The sequence below is a fragment of the Diceros bicornis genome, chromosome 20, assembly GCF_020826845.1.
Source record: "Diceros bicornis minor isolate mBicDic1 chromosome 20, mDicBic1.mat.cur, whole genome shotgun sequence".
Lineage (NCBI taxonomy): Eukaryota > Metazoa > Chordata > Mammalia > Perissodactyla > Rhinocerotidae > Diceros > Diceros bicornis.
The window spans coordinates 31842995-31866384 of NC_080759.1; the positions used below are offsets into that span (position 1 = coordinate 31842995).

Consider the following 23390-nt stretch of genomic DNA (forward strand, 5'->3'; position numbering starts at 1 on the left):
CACTCCACCAAGAAGACATATCAATTATAAATATATATGCACTCAACATAGGACCATCAATGTACATAAAGCAACTATTAACAAACCTAAAAGGAGACATTAACAACAACACAATAATAGCAGGAGATCTTAATACCCCACTTACATCAATGAATAGATCATCCAGACAAAAAGGCAATAAAGAAACAGTGGACTTAAATGAAAAACTGGATGAGATGGACCTAGTAGACATATACAGAGCACTCCATCCAAAAACAGCTGACTACACATTCTTCTCAAGCATGCATGGAACATTCTCAAGGATAGACCATATGCTGGGAAACAAGGCAAGCCTCAATAAATTTAAGAAGATTGAAATCATAACAAGCATCTTTTCAGATCATAATGCTATGAAACTAGAAATCAACTACAAGAAAAAAACTGGGAAAGTGACAAAAATGTGGAGATTAAACAACATGCTACTGAACGACCAATGGATCATTGATGAAATTAAAGTAGATATCAAAAATATCTGAATAAAGATATCAAAATAAAGATATCAAAAAATATCTGGAAACAAATGAAAATGAAAATATGCCATACCAACTCACATGGGATGCAGCAAAAGCAGTCCTGAGAGGGAAATTCATAGCAATAGAGGCCCACCTTAACAAACAAGAAAAAGCCCAAATAAGCAACTTTAAAAAACACCTAACAGAACTAGAAAAAGAAGAACAAACAAAGCCTAAAGTCAGCAGAAGGAGAGAAATAATAAAAATTAGAGCGGAAATAAATGAAATTGGGATCAAAAAACAGTAGAAAGGATTAATGAAACAAAGAGTTGGTTCTTTGAGAAGATAAACAAAATTGACAAACCCTTAGCCAGACTTACTAAGAAAAAAAGAGGAAAGGCTCAAATAAATAAAATTAGAAATGAAAAAGGAGAAATTACAACAGATACCATGTAAATACAAAGGATTATAAGAGAATACTATGAGAAACTATGTGCCAACAAATTGGACAATCTAGAAGAAGTGGATAAATTCTTAGATTCATACAACCTCCCAAAACCGAACCAAGAAGAAATAGAGAATCTGAATAGAACAATCACAAGTAACGAGATTGAAATATTAATCAAAAACCTCCCAAAAAATAAAAGTCCAAGACCAGATGGCTTCTCAGGTGATTTTTACCAAACATTCAAAGAAGATTTAGTACCCATCCTTCTCAAACTGTTCCAAAAAATAGAGCAAGATGGAACACTTCCTAACTCATTCTACGAGGCCAACATCACCCTGATACCAAAGCCAGACAAAGACAATACAAAGAAGGAAAATTACAGGCCAATATCGCTGATGAACATAGATGCAAAAATCCTCAACAAAATATTGGCAAACCAAATACAGCAATAAATTAAAAAGATCATACACCATGATCAAGTGGGATTTATACCAGGGATGCAGGGATGGTTCAACATCTGCAAATCAATCAATGTGATACATCACATCAACAAAACAAAGAATAAAAACCACATGGTCATCTCAGTAGACGCAGAGAAGGCATTTGACAAGATACAACATCCATTTATGATAAAAACTCTCAACAAAATGGGAATAGAAGGAAAGTACCTCAACATAATAAAGGCTATTTATAACAAACCCACAGCCAACATCATACTCAATGGGGAAAGACTGAAAGCCATTCCTCTGAGAACAGGAATGAGGCAGGACTGCCCACTCTCACCACTCCTGTTCAACATTGTACTGGAGGTTTTGGCCAGAGCAATTAGGCAAGAAAAAGGAATAAAAGGAATCCAAATAGGTAACGAAGAAGTGAAACTCACTATTTGCAGATGACATGATTTTATATATAGAAAACCCTAAAGAATCTGTTGGAAAACTATTAGAAATAATCAACAACTATAGCAAAGTTGCAGGGTACAAAATCAATCCACAAAAATCAGTTGCATTTCTGTATGCTAATAATGAACCAACAGAAAGAGAGCTCAAAAAGATAATACCATTTACAATTGCATCAAAAAGAATAAAATACCTAGGAATAAATCTTTTCAAGGAGGTGAATGACCTATACAATGAGAACTACAACACATTATTGAAAGAAATCGATGATGACATAAAGAAATGGAAAGATATCCCATGCATGTGGATTGGAAGAATAAACATAGTTAAAATGTCTATATTACCTAAAGCAATCTACAGATTCAATGCAATCCCAATCCAAATCCCAATGACATTCTTCACGGAAATAGAAAAAAGAATACTAAAATTTATATGGGGCAACAAAAGACCCTGAATAGCTAAAGCAATCCTAAGAAAATGAACAAAGCAGGAGGCATCACAATCCCTGACTTCAAAACATACTACAAAGCAATAGTAATCAAAACAGCATGGTACTGGTACAAAAACAGACACACAGATCAATGGAATAGAATTGAAAGCCCAGAAATAAAACCACACATATACGGACAGCTAATTTTCGACAAAGGAGCTAAGAACATACAATGGAGAAAGGAAAGTCTCTTCAATAAATGGCATTGGGAAAACTAGACAGCCACATGCAAAAGAATGAAAGTGGACCATCTGCTATCGCCATTCACAAAAATTAACTCAAAATGGATCAAAGACCTGAAGGTGAGACCCAAAACTATAAAACTCATAGAAGAAAATATAGGCAACACACTATGTGACAGTGGTCATAAAGGAATCGTTTCAGATGCCATACCTACTCAGACTAGGGAAACTAAAGAAAAAATAAGCAAGTGGGACTTCATCAGATTAAAGAGCTTCTACAAGACAAACGAAACCAGGATCAAAATGAACAGACAACCCACCAGCTGGGAGAAAATATTTGCAAAACATATACTTGACGAGGGGTTAATCTCCATGATATACAAAGAACTCACATAACTGAACAAAAAAAAACAAACAACCAGATCAGAAAATGAGCAGAGGAAATGAACAGACACTTCCCCAAAGAAGAGATACAGATGGCCAATAGGCATACTAAAAGATGTTCAACATCACTAATCATCAGGGAAACGCAAATCAAAACAACACTAAGATATCACCTCACGCCCATTAGATTGGCTATAATCACCAAGACAAAAAATAACAAATGTTGGAGAGGATGTAGAGAAACAGGAACCCTCATACACAGCTGGTGGGAATGCAAACTGGTGCAGCCTCTATGGAAAACGGTAGGGAGATTCCTCAAAAAATTAAAAATAGAAATACTCTATGATCCAGCTATCCCACTACTGGGACTCTAGCCAATGAACCTGAAATCAACAATCCAAAGAGGCTTATGCACCCCTGTGTTCATTGCAGCATTATTCACTATAGCCAAGAAGTGGAGGCAACCCAAGTGTCCCTCGACTGATGATTGGATCAAGAAGATGTGGTATATATATACAATGGAATACTACTCAGCCATAAAAAAATACAAAATCATCCCATTTGCAACAACATGGATGGGCCTGGAGGGTATTATGTTAAGCGAAATAAGCCAGAAAGAGAAAGACAAACACCGTATGATCTCACTCATATGTGGAATATAAACCAACACATGGACACAGAAAACTGTACTGCGGTTACCAGGGGCAATGGGGGTGAGGAATGGGCACAAGGGGTGAAGGGAGACATGTATATGGTGATTTACAAACAAAAATGCACAACCAAAACTTCACAATGTTATAACCTACTCAGACATCAATTAAAAAATAAATAAATAAATAAAATAAAAATTATAACAGTATCTAACACCTCTTCCCATTTCATGTGGTAAACATTAAAATCAGTAAAATCAATCCACACTATGATATTATCGCACTTACTTGGAACTGTTCAGTTGATTATCACACTACAGTAAGTATATTCACCAAACAGATATATTTCTTCAATGGGAAGGAGGCAAAGAGAGAGGAGAAAAACTATTACAGATTAAGAGACATAAAAATACACAATGATGACTCTTTTAAGAGTGAGTCAGACATCGTCTGGATACCAACTTGAACAAACTAACTGTAAAAATATGTATGAGAAAACTGAAGAAATTTGAACACTAATGGGATATTAGATAATATTAAATAATTATTGAAAAAAATTTACATATAATAGAGATGTTCTGATTATGGGAGAGAGAGGGAAAGACAAGAGGGAGGAGAGGGAGAGACAGACCAACCTCATCTCTTAGAGATTCATACTGAAATATTTACAGATGAAATCATACGAAGTCTGGAATTTGCTTTTAAATAATCCCACAAGGTGGGTAGATGGGGTGGAGGTACTGAAAATGTAAAGTACATAGGAAACAAAACTGGACCTATGTACATAATTGGTAAGGCTCAGAGACAAATATACGAGGATTCCTTTTAGTCTTCTCTATACTTCTGTGAATGTGTAAATATTTTTACAATAATCAGTTAAAAAAAACAAGACCAGACAACAGAGTCACCTTTCTAATCTCTGACATATTTACAAGAAGATGAAATACATACAGGGCAAAAGCAGGACTGCAAAAAAAATTAATTAACCTAACAGTACAATTAAAAGCTCCAACTGATTTTTAATACATGAAACAACTCAGAGTATTTTTAAATATTGTATTTCTTTAAAAGATAAAATCCGATTTGAAAAAATAAGAATATTTAAATAAAACATGTGTGACATCCATGAACTATCTCTCAGTTGTAAAAATCTCTGGACTAAATGACACGAAAGCCTCCTTTTAAGTACTACCCGTCTATAATTCCATTCCTTATTTACTTAAAAACATGAAAATTAGTAAAATTCTGTCATGATTTCAGAATAAAAATATCAAAAGCCTGGGGCCAACCCGGTGGCGTATCGGTTAAGTGCATGCGCTCTACCTAGGCGGCCCAGGGTTCACAGGTTCAGATCCCAGGTGTGCACTGACGCACCGCTTGCCAAGCCATGCTGTGGCGGCATCCCATATAAAGTAGAGGAGGATGGGCACCAATGTCAGCCCAGGGCCAGTCTTCCTCAGCAATAAGGGAGCATTGGCATCGGATGTTAGCTGAGGGCTAATCTTCCTCACAAAAAATAAATAAATAAATATCAAAAGCCCGATTTAATAAAAAGTAGATAAAATATCAAGAGAATTAGATGAAAATGATTTCTTGAGGCAGCAGTTCTCAGATATTTTGGCTTCAAGACCCTTTACACTCCTAAAATCTACTGCGGACCTCAAAAAGCATTTGCTTATGTAAGGTATGTGTATCAATATTTACCATAGTAGGAATTAAAACTAAGACCTTTAAACATATTTATTGTTCACTTCATTTAAAATAACAATAAACCTACTATACTTTAACATACTTTTATGAAAACAATATTTTCAAAAGCAAAAAATTTAGTGAGAAGAACATCACTGTCTTAACATCGTTGTCTATTAATTCTATCATTGGTGTCATTTCTGAGTCTATTTCTATTCATTGATGTTTTCCCCCTCATTATGGGATGTAGTTTTCTACTTTACATGTCAGACCTCTAGAAAAAGGCAGCTTCACTGAAAAGGGAAACCAAGATAATCTTATTTTTTCATTTATTCATAAGCAGGTTTCATTCATTCAACTATCACTTTTTAATGGTTTTACAATAATACAATAAAATGATTTCATCTTACATCTCAAAAATTTTATATTATAAATCTTTAAATGACCAGTAAATACAATATGAAAATATAATCTATAAATCTAAGTAATATAATCTTAAAGCAATACAATGACTATTTTACGTTCCCTTCTTATCTCAACATTCATCTAAAAAATGAACTCAGACCTTTTACTGATACAGAAATAAAGCTAAGGGTAATGAGAAATTTTCCCACACCATAAAAAAGAAAACCATATGTGAGTTTCATTTCTTTCTTTCACTTGTAATGTTCCTATATCAAAGAAAAAGACGTTTTAAAGCCAACAATAACAATGACAATAATAAGTGTTCCTATTTTAAATGAAATGCAATGGCTATTTTGACTGAACAGAAAAGTAATCTTTCCATTTTGCTTAAAGTCTATAGCTTTTGTGATATCAGTTGACTGTGCAATTAGCCTTAATACAAATATATCTTATTAGTTCACTTTTCCATGAGAGCTCTCTTACTTAGAGAAAAGAATCAAATTTTTACAACTTACTGTTTTAGTGCCATGCTTTAGTGTTATCTCATGTGAGTCAGGGATCTTTTGGACAGGATTCTGAAAAAAAGAAAATTCCATGACACTGATGAGTAACATAATATATTTGGGGGTAACTACATACCACATTCACAGGAAATATAATTTTTAAAAATTGCATCACTGGCTTTTTAACACAAAGCTTAAAAAACAGAAAACAAAAAAGTGTGAGTATCTTATTTCTCCTCTTCTAGATAGATTACAATTGGTCACTTTGAGTTAATAGTAAATTTATCTTAAACCTCTAAAAATATAAACCTAAGAAACTCTTTAGGTTGTATGAAACCATAAGGTCCTCTCAGCATCCAAAATATTTAAAGTCCTCTTTTCACTGGAACTTGGGTATACCTTAAAGTACCTATGTACTTAATTTATAATAAACAACAAAATCTGCACAGGGTAGATATATACCTTCAAAAGTTGAAAAAACAAAAAGCTGTCTACTGTTCAAAATGGTACAAACAAGGAACTGAGTCATTCACTGATTCATCAATTCAATAAGCATTTATTAAAGTGAGATTATACCAGCTGCTACGTGGCATCAGACATAGCCTCTACTCATCCCCACTCCAAGAAGCATATGGTCTAAGAGGGAGACATCAATGACTCTAATTCAATATAATAAATGCTATGACAGACAAGGGTAGGGACAGAATAATTGAGGGACAGAGAAGATGGATGCATAAATCAGACATAAGAGGTCACAGTGATCATTTGAATAAGAAGTTGCATTGTTTAGTCAAGTCTCCATTATCAAAGAGAAAGGTAATCATACTAAAATTCTATAGCTATTACAAATTCATGTTAGGATCATCTTGCAATCTACTTATTAAAATGTGTGCAATCTAACAGACTTTGCTTCCCTATCTCCCCTCATTCTCTAGAATCCTTGATGAATCAGTCAATCACCAGTTCTTTCTATATTATCTTAAATCTTTCCCCTACTATGGCTCTTTCTCCTCCACATATAAACAATTAAAGTACTTCCCATATTAAAACACACACACACACACAGATTTCCCCTACATTTACTACCATATCACTATCTTTTCCTTTGCAATCAAGCTTCTTCGCACTACAGTTTTCACTCAGTGTCTTACTTCCTTTCACCCTTCCACCTCTTCACTTCAGCACTTCTCATTATTCCTAATGCCTAGCACAGTTCTTGGCACTTAAGAGACTCTAGTGATTATTACTCGAATGAATAAAACAAGCCACCCTAGGGCCGCTGGACACTTTCCAGAACTTTACCTGCACACCTGACCTCTCAACAGCATGATAACTATTGAACTATTTCTTCCATCTTCAAACTGTTCTTTCCTGAGAGGAAACAGCATAGACAAAAACCCAGGAAAGCTAGGGTTTTTAAATCTAGCTTTGCTACTCATTAACCCCATCATAACCTCAGGAGAGTTATGACTCTGTTTCCTCATTTGCAAAGTGAGGATAATGGCAGCTGCCCCTTAGGTTACTGTGAGGTAAGTTGTCTAAAGCTCCTAATACAGAGTCTGGCACAAAGTAGGTGCTCAATAAGTGACAGCCACCATTTATTCTGAAGCTCATCTCCTATCTCTCTGGTCATATCCTCTTAGTCTATTTCCAGGTTTCTCTTCCTCTTTACCTGGCTAATTCCTACTCATCCTTCAAGACTCAATTCAGATGTGACCTGCTTCTGGAAGCATTTCTCAACATTTCAAACTCTAGGTTAAAGGACCGTCCTATGCACTCCCATGACAACTTCTCCTTGTCTCTACCACAGAACTTATCACAATGCACTGTAATTTTTGACCTGTCTCCTGCCTCAGCACTCCTTAACCAAACTGCAAAACGGACACTTCCCAAAGCCTGTGTATATATCTACCATCTCGGATGCCCAGTTCACAGAACAGCTGGTGTACGGCAGACACACACAAAAGTTTTTGGAATGAATTAATGGCCCAATGTCTACCTTGTAGATCACATTAGATTGTAATGTTTAATTTACCTTCAAACATTAATGTTTATGTCCATAAAGAAGAGGAAGTGCTATTTATCAGGTCAGCCTAGTGAGCGAGAGTCAGGGATAACTGAAGATTTTGAAAAAATGAAAACCTTTGAAGACAAAATGATTATATCCCAGAGTAAAAGCAGATTTAAAGTTGCAACTGTAGAGAAATAAAGGCCATTTTGTTTTAGACTGTTTGCATCTGAGAGGTTACTGTAGCCCATTACCACCACAGATTAGTGAAGATTAGGAATCAAGAAGGCATTGAACAGCAACACTTACCTCACAGTAACCTAAAGAACTACCGGGGAGTTCACAGTTTATTTCAAGAAAAAGACGTTACAGAATGGTTTACTAAAGGGCCGGCCCTGTGGCTTAGCGGTTAAGTGCGTGCGCTCTGCTGCTGGTGGCCCGGGTTCGGATCCCGGGCGTGCGCCGACGCACCGCTTCTCCAGCCATGCTGAAGCCGCGTCCCACATACAGCAACTAGAGGGATGTGCAGCTATGACATACAACTATCTACTGGGGCTTTGGGGAAAAAAATAAATAAATAAAATCTTTAAAAAAAAAAAAGAATGGTTTACTACGTTTTGGAAAGTGCTGCATATCCCTACTTCAGAGATACCAATATTCCAAAATAATTTAAAAGTCAAACAAATGAATTCTAGACTATCTCTATATTAAATTATGTAAGCCACTGCTCCCTTTGCAGTTGACAGTATTTGTCAGCAATACAAAGTCACATATAAGTGCTAAGTACTCTTGCAAGAACCAGGACAGTTCAGATGTTTCACTTAGAGAAGAATCTATTATAGTCTATGCCTCATTTCATAACTAATTACTTCACCACTCAGGAAACAGAAACACTATCACCAAAAGAAGGGATGAAAATTGTTTCATTGAATTCAATGCAGAATATGCCTATATATAGGCAATTTCTGAGATTTAAAGAAAAAAAACTTCCAAAAACACAGAACAACTTAGTATTTACATTAGGAATGAATTAAATGTTTAAATAAATGTTGTTTACATTTAAAATCAAAGTTTTACTGGAAATCACATAGGGCATAACTCATAAAAAGCCCATATAACTGGCACAACTAAATCATCTAAAATAGTAGTAATCCGTCTTTTGGTAGCATATCACTTAACAGTGACTGTTCTTTTTCCAGAACTCTTACTGATGACTTTCTAAAATATGGCTTAGTGTGAAATTTGCTATAACAGTAAAATATTTTCAAGATTTTCCTGCCAGGGGACATCATAAACTACAAGACTTCAATGAAGGCATTTATTACCAGAATTCATAACAAGAGCTACAGTCTTAACGGAAGAGGGGGAAAGATACCAGTTTTTGTTTTGGTTTGGTTTTAAATGCCACCCAAAGGATTATTTCCCAGGCTCTTTGGTTTACCCCCAGTAACAACAATGATAGCAAATATATCTGGAATAACATGAGCAATTCCATCTGACGTACATCCTTACAGTATTTTCAAAAGACTTGCAAATCAGAAATAACCTTTCTGGGGTTAAGTTGTCATAAGTCTAAAAAGTTGTGTATGTATAGTACTATAAGCCATAATAAAAAGTCTACCCAGTAACAAAGCTCTGCCACAAAGTAGGTAGGAGTTACGGGGAGAGAATGGGGACTGCCAACCATAAACTTGAAAATGAGTTCTACTTTTTCCCAGAGACCATTTTGTAAATAGTTACCAGTGCACTACCACAGGCAACCAGAATTAGGGTCTATTCTAGTGTAACTCGGGAGATCCAATAAGACTGACTTAACAGTAATTCATTTATTCATTCACTCACTAATCATACATTCATTTAACAAACATTTTTGAGTATTTAATTACATACTACATACCAGGAACTACAGTTAGATTAAAGATAAAAAGACCAATAACAAAGACTCTGCTCACAAGGAACATCAGTCCAGTAAAGCAAAACAGACAGGTAAATAAATAGGCAAACTAAAATGCTTCAGATGCTCTGACAGAAGAATACACAGGGTTCAGTGCCTGGAGAAGTAGAGGGTGATTAGAAAAGCCTTCGTAAAAGAGATGTTTGAGATGCCTTTGGAAAAATAAATAGAGGTTCCCTTGGTGAATGTGGAGGGCATCTAGAGAAAATAAAATGAATCTTGAAACTTTCTGAACTGCAAATATTTTTGCCCGGCTACAGTTTAATTGCTGGGAAGGAAAAAGGGGAAGGGTGTATGTGTTATGTTTATATATGTAGTAGTTTTTTAAAAAAAACTTAACCCAGAGAGTTAATTAGGAGCTAGATTGTGTACAATGCCAACAGTGTGAAATTTAAGCTCTGAGCCATGTAGAGTAATTTCATAAGATTTGAGTTTTCAAAAAATCACCAAGGCATTCTATGCATCAAAAGACACAATCAACACAGTGAAAAGGCAACCTACAGAATGGGAGGAAATATCTACAAATCATATATCTGATAAGGGGTTAATATCCAGAATATATCTAAAAAACTGATATGACTGAACAACCAAAAAACAAACAACCCGACTCAAAAACTGGCAAAGGAATTGAATAGATATTTCTCTAAAGAAGGTATACAGATGACCAACAAGCATATGAAAAGATACTCAACATCACTAATCATTAGATAAACACAAATCAAAACCACAATGAGATAGCACTTCACACCCACTGGATGTCTATTATTTAAAAGGAAAGAAAAAAAGAAAAACAAAGTAAGCATTAGAGAAGATGTACAGAAATTGGAACCCTTATGCATCACTGGAAGGAAATGGTACAGCTGCTATGGAAAACAGTATGGTGGTTCCTCAAAAAATTAAAAATAGAATTACCCCATGATTCAGCAATTCCACTTCTGAGCATATACCTAAAAGAATTGAAAGCAGAGTCTCAAAGAGATGTTTGTACATCCATGTTCATAGTAGCATTATTCACAACAGTCAAAAGGTGGAAGCAACCCAAGTGTCCATCCACGGATGAATGGATAAACAAAATGTGGTATATACGTACAATGGAATGTTATTCAGTCTTAAAAAAGTGAAGGAAATTATGACACATACTACAACATGAATGAACCTGGAGGACATTATGCAAAGTGAAATGAGCCAGTCACAAAATGATAAGTACTGTATGATTCCACTTATATGAGGTACCTAGTCAAATTCATAGAGATAGAAAGTAGAATAGTGGTTGCCAGGGTCGGAGGAGAGCAGGAAATGCAGAGTTGTTGTTTAATGGGTATAGAACTTCTGTTTTGCAAGATGAAAAAGTTCTGGAGATTGGTTGCACAACAATGTAACACTACTAACTGTATATTTTTAAATGGTTATGCGTAGTTTACCAAAACTAAAAAAATTCTTTAATAGATATAACCCACATAAGCAAACAAGAAAAGACAAAAAGATGCATAATATTAAGCCTGAATACTTCTCAATGCTCTAATAAACTTTAGGTAAGCTTCAAAATAAATCACTTATCAGATCTTTAAAATCTTCCTCCAAAAATGTAAAGTTACATGTCTAAAATACTGCAGGAAGGAAAGACAATTTCCTATTTAATTCTCACAGCTGGTTCCAATTCTTCAATTAGTAGTATTCCCAAACCACCTCTAAATTACCTTCAAACCATTTATGCCCTATTGCAAGCTGCAATCTTGGAGAACATTTCTCAGTAACGTGACTTAAGAGCACACTGTTAAAAAACTTTTACACTTGTGTGAGAACTGAGAAACTCAAAAAAGATAGTTCATTCTTATATTTTATCAAAAATTATATTATTTAAAAAAAAAGCTCCATGACATTATCAATAAACACAAAGATGACAATTTTCTGTTAATTTATCATACAATAAATGGCAGGTAATAAGCCAACGGGATTTATACCAAATGGCACATTTATTTTCAAAAGCTACCATGAACATATGGCTCATCATTTCCTAACACTGTAAAATTTTCTGAATATTTCGGCTCTTATCCTTATTTGCTAAGTCTGAAGACTTGAAATCTAGACAGGACTATGAGATTAATCTCACTTGTAACCTTCACTGAGCCACTTAACTATATAGAAACTTCAGCTTTTTCACTTATAAAAGTGAAAGAGTCGGACTAGCTAATTCATGATATTCTATGACAACACGGTTTACCTTAAACTTATTCACATCTGGAACTATGAACACTACCCTATGTCCTTCCGTGACTTCCATCTTCTTCACTTCTCTCCACATTGCTCACTACCATGATATTACTCTTCCTAGGTCATTTTTCACTGAAAACTTTCAACGGCTCTCCAACGCCTTTAGCAGAAATCAGTAACTTCATAGCACTCACACATTTTTGTTTTAGAAATTTTCTACATTTGTAGGATATTGTTCCAGGTTAAGTTTTAAAAAATTAATGTTTTTAAGAAGTTTTTGGTCAGAAGGTACAAACTTTCAGTTACCAGACAAATAAGTTCTGAGGATCTAATGTACAGCATGGTGACTATAGTTAATAATACTGTATTGTAAACTTGAAATTTGCTAAGAAAGTTGACCTTAAGTGTTCTCACCACAACCCCCCTCAAAAAAAGATAACTATGTGATGTGATGGATGCGTTAATTAACTGGATTGTGGTAATCATTTCACAACGTATACATATATCAAGTCATTAAGTTAAACACTTTAAATACATACAATTTTTATTTGTCAATTATACCTCAGTAAAGCTGGAAAACAAATATCATTAAAAACAAAAAAAGTTTTGGGGCAAGCCCAGTGGCCTAGTGGTTAAGTTCGGCATGCTTCACTTTGGCAGCCCAGGTTCGGTTCCCAGGCATAGACCTACACCACTCATTGGCAGCCATGCTGTGGCGGCAACACACACACAAAATAGAGGAAGACTGGCACAGATGTTAGCTCAGGGCGAATCCTCCTCAAGTAAAAAAAAAGTTTCACATATAATTAAAAAACAGATAATTTCTTATAACATACTAATCTCTAAAGAGCCTAGCAATATTCCTAACATTTGCAGGGGTATTTATTTTTCATTTTTAGTGAATTTATTATTTAATTTATATTAGTATGACATTATTTAATTTATATTAGTATTATACTATATTAATTATATATTATATTATATATTAATTATATATTAATTTATATTATTTAATTTAATTACTTACTAGTGAAACAGCCTTGGACCTACCCATCACTGTTGATTGGTCCACCTACTAAAATGTTTTTGTAAGCTGTTTTTCAGAGACTTCAAGAGCCCAATGGGGCAGCATCCCACTGCAGAACCACCATCTGGTTGCTGCTGGGCAACCTTCCCAGAGCCGTGTTCCCGCTGAAACCGGCACAGAGAGCATGCGCAGAAGACGGACTATCAGAGCACACACAGAACATGGAAACCTTGTCCTCGATGACCTCAAGCAGCGCCAGAACCAAAAGTTCCCTAACTATGGAACTCAACGTAATGTGAAAGCCACACGGGGAACCTAATGAGAAACAGCAGTCCCTAGATTTGTAGCACACGGGACTCACAGGGCCCTTACACTCCCACCATCCAATCAGGTTCAGCCAACCAGAAATTTACATAACCACTCCCACTCCCACTCCCACCTCCTAAAAGTCTGTCCCCACTTCAGTTCTGGGAGACAGATTTGAGCCCTGCCTCCTGTCTCCTTGCTGGTCAACCTTGCAATAAAGCTCCTTCTTCTCTCAAAAGCCGGTGCCACAGTATTGCCTTCTATGTGCATCAGGCGCCTAGCCTTTGCTGGGTAACATTAATATATGTGTTAAGAGCACACCCTTACCCACGACATTAACCATTCCAGGCAAGAATGGAAGAACAGAGGCACTGAGGTTACCAGGGATGGAGGATGGGGAAGTGGGAGGGGAGGGGCACAGAGCCACAATATAATTAAGGAACAACCTGGCTTTCTAGGACCCCTATAATGAAACTCCTCCCTCCCACTCCTTCGCCCTCACCCCAAAGAGAAGGCTTTCTTTTACAACTATAAATGAAGAGGGAGAATTTCACCTGCTCAGTCTGGGGTCCCTGAGTTTCACCATTTTTCCTATTCTTAAAAAAGGCTCACCTCCACTGTGTCAGCAGCAACAATGTATACACCATTCTTACATCTTCATAACTTGAACTAATTATCTTCGCAAAGCCTCAAGTCCTTAGCTTTCTGTCTACAAAGCATAAGTATTTGTTAGAACAATTCATTTGGGAAATAAAGCACCTTTTTATAAGTGAAGTAAAAATTAATACAAGCCTTAGCCTGATATCTCCACAGTTCTCATAAAAGCTAAAAATGTACTCTAATGCCTTGCTACTCAAAGTGTAGTCCACAGAGCAGCACCACGGACATCACCCAGGACCCTGTTAAAAATTCAGAACGTCAGGCCTCTCTCCAGATCTACTAAATCAGGATCTGCTTTTTAACAAAGTCCCCAGAAGAGCTGTATGCACATTAAAGTATAAGAAGCAAAGGTTTTCTGAGATTGTCACTTTATTGCAACACAAGTTCACCAGTCCTCTTATAGCTTTGTAGTATATTACTTGAGCTACATTTTACATCTTCAGATAATTTCCATAACCTAATAAAGATATTCAACTGGAAAATCTGGAAAGTCAATTTTACTTAAAATCTTACTCTATAATTCAATTTTCCAAAACTGACAGGTAACATGGGATTTTTTTCCAATTCATACAACCATTCATTCAACAGCTACTCAAGAAAAACTCACACTGTGTTAAAGAGACAAGACAAGAACAGGACAAGAATCTCAATTCTATTACTTACTAGTGGTAAGAATGAAAAATCCCTTCTTCCTAGAGCCTCTATTTCCTTAACTACTGGATATACATAATAATAGTAACAGCTAGCATACACATGCATTCTATGGGCCAGTATTGTTCAAAGCACCACATACATATTAAGTAATTTAATCCTCACAACTCTCTGGTAGGTACAATTATCACCCCATTTTAAAAATAAGGAAACTGACGAAAAGGGAGGTTAAATAATTTTTCCAAGGTCACATAACTGGTAAGTGACTGATAGGGAATTTGAAATTAGAAGTCTGGCACCAAAGTCTGTGCACGTAATCATTATAACATAATGCCTCCTCTATAGTAATACATGCCCAATTGGCTTCACGAGGAGTTGCTGTGATGATCAAATGAGGTAATGTGGCAAAACACTTTATAATTACAACCCATTATAAGTAAGATATTATTATGAGCCTATGGCTACAAAGGTTTTATCCTGAAAGCACACATTTTAGAAATTGAGACCACGGATAAAACGCCTTGAGATAGAAAAGTTGTACCAAGTTTCAGAATCTTAGATATGCAGCACAGAATTAGTTCAACATAGGTTATATAGTGTAGTATTTTGAGTTATGCTTAAGATTTCATATCCATTTTTTATAAAAAGTGAGTTATTGTTTGGGCAGTCTTTTTATATTTAGTTAAAGACGCATAGACTCTACTAATTTTGACTACAAAAGGTGTCAAAGTTGTCAGTCAAATTAGGTGAGAATTAATTTATTTGGGAAAACAAAAGAAGTCCGAGACACAATAAGTTTTTATTAAATTTACCTGATATTGAGAAGTATATCTTTATCCTTCTCCTCTGCTACAGCTCTTTTAAAAGACTAACACTGCAGAATAGATACTATATCTGATTTAATATTACTTTCCATACATGCAAAAACATGTATATGCTTCACAATTGTCAAAGGGGCAGTGAAAATTAGAGACATCTCAAAAGCCTATCCATATAGTTTCTCTTAGATTCATTCTACAATTCTACCTCTAGCAATTATACATCCTACTCATCCCACCAAATATGGAACAAACACATTATTAACATTTCACCATACTTTCCATAACGTCTAATGCCAACAGCACTACAACCAAATATTTTAAATTGCTCTTGGGCATTTCTTGCTAAAGAACAGAAGCAGACTGTTTACGTGCCATCTCCCCCTAGTCTGTAAGCTCTCTGAGGATGGGTACTATGATTTGTATCTTCAATACCTAGCACAGTGTCTGACATATAGTAGGTGCTCAAAATGTATTCATTCTTAATTGAAGATATAAAGATTGCCTAGTAATGAAAGTCTGTCTTCAAAAGAAAATAAGCATGATATCTGTAAGAAAAAAAACACATGATCAGGGTTTGTACTTATCATAGTGTGTTTATATGTCCTTCTAAAACATGGGGACGTATTTATTAACTATTTACATTTTATCTTGAAAATCTTCCTGTGTATTTTCAAGATAAAACATTCAAAGCCACAGACAGACTTAATAAAAGCTGTACCTAATAAAGCTTGAGTGCCAGGTACTATGCTAAATACTAGGAATCTCAAGATAATGAAAACACAGGCACAGTCTTCACGGAGCTCAGAAGCTTGCACACTTGTAAACAAATAATTGTATCACAATTACAATCATTTTATCAGAGTTGTGACAAAGACAATAACAGAAAAATGCCCTATGTCAAATCATACACAAAAAATAACTCAAAATGGATCAAAAACCTAAATGTAGGGGGCCAGCGCGGTGGTGCAGCAGTTAAGTGCGCACGCTCTGCTGTGGCGGCCCCGAGTTCGCAGGCTCAGATCCTGGGCACACCCCAACACACCGCTTGTCAAGCCATGCTGTGGTGACGTCCCATATAAAGTAGAGGAAGATGGTCACGGATGTTAGCCCAGGGCCAATCTTTCTCAGCTAAAAAGAGGAGGATTGGCCTCGGATGTTAGCTCAGGGCTGGTCTTCCTCACAAAAAAAAAAAAAAAAAAAAAAAAAACTAAATGTAAGAACTAATACTATAAAACTCTGAGGAAAAAACATACAAGTAAATCTTTGTGACCTTGAGTTAGGCTTCTTAAACCCTCATAGACTACTGGTGGGATTGTAAAATGGTGCAGCCACTTTAGAAAACAGTTTGGCAGTTCCTCAAAATGTTAAACACAGTATTATCATGTGACCTAGCAATTCTACACCTAGATACACACTCCCCAAGAAACAAAAATATACATCCATACAAAAACTTCTACATAAATGTTCATAGCAGCATTATTCACAATAGCCAAAAAGCATAAACACCCAAATGTCCATCAACTAATAAATGCATTAAAAAAATGTGGTATGTCCATATAATGAAATATCATTTGGCAATAAAAAGAAATGAACTACTGATACATGCTACAACATGAAAGAAGCTTGAAAACACTATGCTAAGTAAAAGAAATCAGTCACAAAAGACCAGTTATTGTTTTATTTCATTGATATGAAATGTCCAGAACAGGCAAACCCATAGAGACAGACAGTAGGCTAGTGGTTGCCAGGAGTTGGGGGCAGGGTAGTGGGGAGAGAATAGGGAGTCAAAGTTAAAAGCATGCAAAATTTCTCTTGGGGGGATGAAAATGTTTTAAAATTAGATAGTGGTAATGGCTGCACAACTCTATGATTATACTAAAAAAATACTGTATTGCATACCTGAAAATTGTGAATTGTGATATATGACATGTCAATAAAGCTGTTATAAAAAATATAAAATTTTATAACTAATACAGAAGTAGCACAACGGAGAAGAGGCACACAACTCTATTTTTGTGTGTCAGTGAAGGTTTTTACAATGAGAAAATGTTCTCCTTTCATAAGAAGAGCTAGATCCTGAAGAATGAGAAGGTTCTTCCTCGATGAAGGAGATAGGCCTGTCACAATGTACCCACAATGGTCACTGCTTACAAAGATTGCCAAGTGAACGGAGTCGTACTAAGTATTGGCCAGGGTTTAGAGAGAAGGAAATGCACACTGGATTGCATGAAAGAGTTAGTCGTAGTCAAAAACTGTTCTTAGTTTGTATGGATGGGTCATGAGGCAAGTGTAGGAGAAAGGCAAGAATGACCTTGAGAAGCAGGACAGCTTACAACCAGTCATAAAGGAGGGCATAATGGTTAAGCACATGGATTCTGAAGTAGAGTCCCTAGATTTGAAACCTGGCTCCACCATTTACTACGGGGTGGCTTTGGGGAAGTTACTTAGCGCCTCTCAGTATCAGTTTTTTATCTGTGAAAGGGGGACAATAGTACTAGGAGGATTAAATGAGTTATTTCACCTTAAGTGCTTAGAATGTTGCTGCACAAAGTATCCAGTGTCAGTACTATTGTTGGGTCCTAGATTTGAGCAAATGCTTATTTCTTTAACATAAACAAAAGAGGACTGTTGATACAGAACTGTGGCTTAACAGTGAATTCCTGGTTTGTTGGAGCATCACTTTTTATAAGAGTAAAAATCAAGACTTTTTTTTTTTCATAGAAGGAGGTGAAAGCATCGAAAATTTTATTAACATTCAGTTTAAAAAGCTTTACACCTGTGGTACATCCAGATATAGGAGTGCTGCTTCTTAAAGAAGTTATCATTTTGAGTTTGGGCGTTGGTTTAGAAACTGGGGAGCTTTGGTATTTTTTTGTTAAGCACTTTGAGGATTCAGGATCTTGGTCCAGGGTTGGTAATGTTATGCCATTTTCTTCTTCCTCACAAAAGTGGTTCTCAATGTTCAAAGCAGTCTGGCAACCTGACGGTTCTCATGAAGTTGCAAAGCCTCAATACTATCAACCTCGCCAAGCTACTAACTTCTTCATTTATCAAAAATATTTAATCCCCATTTATAGTATGCAAGCCTCCATGGAATGCAGAAGTGAATAAAGACTCCTTGATTCCAATTCAGATCAGTAGTGAAATGGTAGAATTACCATCCAACAGCTGCCTGGTAGGCTATGTGAATCAACTTGGTGGTCTTGGTCTTATTTCAAATTCACAATTAGCTGCACTTCTAGCACTCAGTACAAATAGTATGAACAAAATGTCTTTCCAAATAAGGATCAAGGTCTATAGAAGAATAAAAAAAATAAGCTCTGTGTGTGCTGCCTCAATATGTACTTACATGCTATTCTATCAACTTGGCACCTAGAAATATAACATTCAAATGCAAACTTTACAATCATGGTAACAGGCAAGTGCCTAATTCCACTAAAAGACAAATTGTATCAATTTTGGTAAATATTCATGATTTTGTAAAAATTCTTTAAAAGTATTTTTTGAATAAGATTAAAGCATTAAGAAATCTTTTTCAAAATTGACACATGCAAATCTTCCACTTTTATCCATGTAAAATAGAAGGGGTGAAAGATAGATAGAGATGTTTTACATTCCAATATTGTATTTATACCCACTAAAAGGAAAACACTGACGTGTCCTTTTCTATGGCTGTCTTCTTTTAACACTGAGAGGAGTGCAAAAACTAATGACATGACTTTGTTCTTAAGAATACTTTCTAGGGGCTGGCCCGGTGGTGTAGTGGTTAAGTCCGGGTGCTCCGCTTCGGCGGCCAGGGGTTCACAGGCCCGGATCCCGGGAGTGGACCCACGCACCGCTCATCAAACCATGCCATGGCGGCATCCTACATGTGAAATAGAGGAAGATGGGCGCAGATGTTAGCTCAGGGCCAACCTTCCTCAGGAAAAAAAAAAATGAATACTTTCTAGTTGGGAAGGTAGAAGAAAAAAGAATGAGATCAATAAATAAAAGCAACCCAAAGTAAATTTTAAAATAATAAACTGAGAGTATGATATGGGGTAAAAATTTTAATTACACTGAATTCAGTTAAAAAAAAAGCTTTAAGGTAAAATGAAACATGAGTGAAATAGAGGCAAGAGGTAAGGCATATGTAGGAAGATATAAGGAACTGGAAAGAAAAGAGAAATGAATGCACAAGATAAAAAAGAAGAGGATTCCACATAAATAACAAGTGAAGGACTTTGGAAGCGCCAATTACAACAGCATTACCAGAACTATGAAGTGTGAATAATTCAACTCTCTGAACCTAAGATCAAAAATATAAAGTATGAAAAAATATTGTAGTGTTATGAGCAGAGAGAGTGAGGGAAAAAAAGAGGATTTCATTACTTCATACAAAGTACTGATGATAGTAAATAGCTTTGGGTAACCGAAAAAAACGTTCTGAGAAAGAAGTAGATGTGCCAAGGGATTTTTTGGAGAAATGAACAGTTCTGTGAATCCCGAAGATAAGGTATATGGCTATAAGAAATGACAAAGGATACAACGGAGAACATAACACTTGTTCATGATTACAACGTCAACTGAAAAGGAGACCCAAATTTTCATAGATGAGGGCACATAAAAAGGTTTGATCAAAATATCTTAAAATGAAATGTAAACTTTTAGATACAAGTTTATTTAATCTTTAACAAAATTTAACTCATAACTGTCTCAAATCTCAGAATACACTAAGTCTTAGAATCCACAAAGAATGAATCAGGTATTATTTTATGGAAAGTATGGGGTAATTTTCCAACTAAAATTTACTACAGCATAACACAGCATCACAGACTTTACAGGATTGACTGGCAGGATTATTAAGAGGTCTGTTTTTGCAAAAAATATTCAAGGCCTTCATCAATTTTCTCAAACGCTCTTAATCCCATGATATTCAAATAATTTATCGTCCTTGTCAATTTTCTCTTTCAGTTAAGAACTGGTCAAACTCAACTAGATCCTCATTTGACAATGGCTTTGGGTGGAGTGATGGACATCCTTAACCACTTTCACAGACTTAATGAAATTTTACACCTGCAAGATTTGCAATTCACGATATATACCTTATATTAACAGAGGTTTACCAGAGTTTAATGCTGAATACTTACATGTTAAAACAACTTGTAATTGAGGAGACTACAGTCAGATAACAAGTACCCTCCTGCCTTCCTCACTGTATTTAAATCATGCTTTGTATTATCTGCATTAACTAGCCCATCTTCCCCACGATACAATAACTATTAATAAAGAAAATGATCCATACTAGCAGTGTCATTCACATGCAGTTGCACAAAATGTTTGTTGAACAACATGAAAACCACAGCTCAGAGGCAGAAAGAACCTATACTAGGGACTGTTCCCGGCAGCTACCTGAGAGGATATAAAAGCCTATCTGGCAATGGGAGCTTAAAAAGAACTGCAGCCTTCTGACAAAGGGACTGTGGCAAGACTAGCCTGGAAACGTGAGGGTGAAGTATTGATTCCTGAGTTTCTAAAAGTTAACTGTGAGTAGATCAGAAGCTAGCTTTGATTCAATGAAATGTTTAGGGGGTAGAGAGTAACTACGACACAGTGAAGGATGGTCATTCATTCAACAAATACTCCTGAAGCATCTACTATGTGCCAGGTACCAGTCAAGCCACTGGGGACATAGTAGTAAAAGCGACAATGTAACTGCCCTCATGAACTTACATTACTGTGAGGAGAAATACAATAAACAAAAATGTCAAATAATGATAAGTACCATAAAGCAGTGACAGGAAAAGCAGCAGAACGGAGTGGGGGTACTGATCCATAAGGTGGTCAGAGAGGTAACATTTGAGCAAAGATCCAAACGAAATAAGGGAGGTATGTGAAGCTCTTATTCCACATAGAGAAAAGAGTAAATAGAAGGCTCTATGAGGGAACATGCATAGTTGTTCAAAGAAAAGCAGAAAGGTCAATGTGGGTAGAGAAGAGTAAGCAAGACAGGGAGTGGAAGAGGATGACATCAGAGATTTGCAGAGGCCAAGTCATGCAGGCCATAGAGATCAAGGCAAGGAACTTGGATTTCTTAACAATGTGATAGGAAGAAATTGGAGGGCTTACTGACAGGAAAGGGACAAAGGAAGCAGGGAAGTGACAAGATCTGATATGTGTTTTTAAAAGTTTGGATTACTCTGGTGATTAGCGAAATAAACCTTCTTATCCACCTTACAGACTTAAATCTTAAATTATAAAGAGGCTATCCCTAAAATTCCTGCCATTAAGCCTTACCCTATACATGAATCTGTATCTAAAAAACTGATCCAAAAATCTTAAAGATTAAAAAAAAAACTGTAAACGTATTTATTATCATATTGTCAAATCATAAAAGAATTTTTTCCGTATTCTCCAAAATAAAAAATGTAATTATTCCAGCATTAATCTCAACCTAAACCTCACTTGTTCCAATTTGTAGGCATTGTTTACAAGATTCTTTTTTTCCTTCCATCGTAGGCAGGAGACAGTTGAAAAAAATGGATTCTTGCCAGAAGCCAACATGCCTCTACTGCCCCCTAGTGCCAATCTTAAAGAGTGAAGACCTTCACACATTAGCAGTTAGGAAATGGTAAGAAACACGCTCACTGGATTTGGAATAGAGCTTCTAGCATCCTCTGCTGACTGAATCTTGCAGGTGTAATTAATTACATTGCTCTGTTTTAAAGAACATTAATTTCCCTCTAAAGTTAAAATCACTAAGCTTTCTCACGTTGTTTTAAAAACTTTTCTTTCCAGTCAGCTGCAATTAAATTTAAATTGGTCATTAATCAAATATTGGTAATGATGATGAAAACAATGATAAAACTCAGGAATTCTGAGAGCTTAATATGCATCAATCCCTATGTTAAGTGTTTACATATGTCATCTCATTCTCATATCAGCTCTTGAGAACTAAGACAGTTTTTTTCCACTTTTAATTCTTCAACCTTTCCCTACGCATGAGGGAAAGAGATTGACTGATACAGGTGGCTGGCAATGACCTAGGCCAAGGGGATGAGAAGCCTCAAAGCAGAAGTCAGGAAAGCACAGTGGTTGGCCCAAACTTGGACTCTCCACCACAGAACGTGCCAGCCAGGGAGTCAGACAAAGTTCATGGAAAACAGGTGCTCACAACTAAAAAGTCACTGTTACATCTACCCTTTAGTTACAGTCATAAAAATGCAACTTTCAATTTTCTGTAATAATGGGAAACAGCACAGCAAGGAAAATGAAAATCCTCAATAATCTCCAAGTCTCTATTTAATTATGTTACAACTTTTTTTACCTTAAAAAAAAAAATCAGAATCATGCACAAGTAATAGATATGGTTTAAAAACTATTTTTACCTCTTTTCTCTGACCCTATCCCACTTGCATATTTGTTCACTTATTAAATTGAAAAAATAATATAATAAACCTTCAAATACTAAATACTTCCAATTATTTAACAGTTGGTGTAGTTTCACAAAGTTCAATAATGGTTTGCATACCATTTGCATTTGCATTCTGGGGTTTTTTTGGTTTTTTTGTTTGTTTGTTTTTGGTGAGGGAGATTGGCCCTGAGGTAACATTTGTCCCAATCTTCCTCTAT

At 35.9% G+C, this 23390-nt stretch overlaps 1 protein-coding gene across 1 annotated transcript in view; it reads right to left on the minus strand.

Annotated features, from left to right (window-relative positions):
* WDR70 (WD repeat domain 70) overlaps nt 1-23390 on the minus strand; it is a 308270-nt gene that overhangs the window by 251125 nt on the left and 33755 nt on the right. The window contains exon 6 of the mRNA XM_058564205.1: nt 6154-6213. Coding sequence (XP_058420188.1) covers nt 6154-6213 — 60 coding nt within the window. The remainder of the gene's footprint in view (nt 1-6153; nt 6214-23390) is intronic.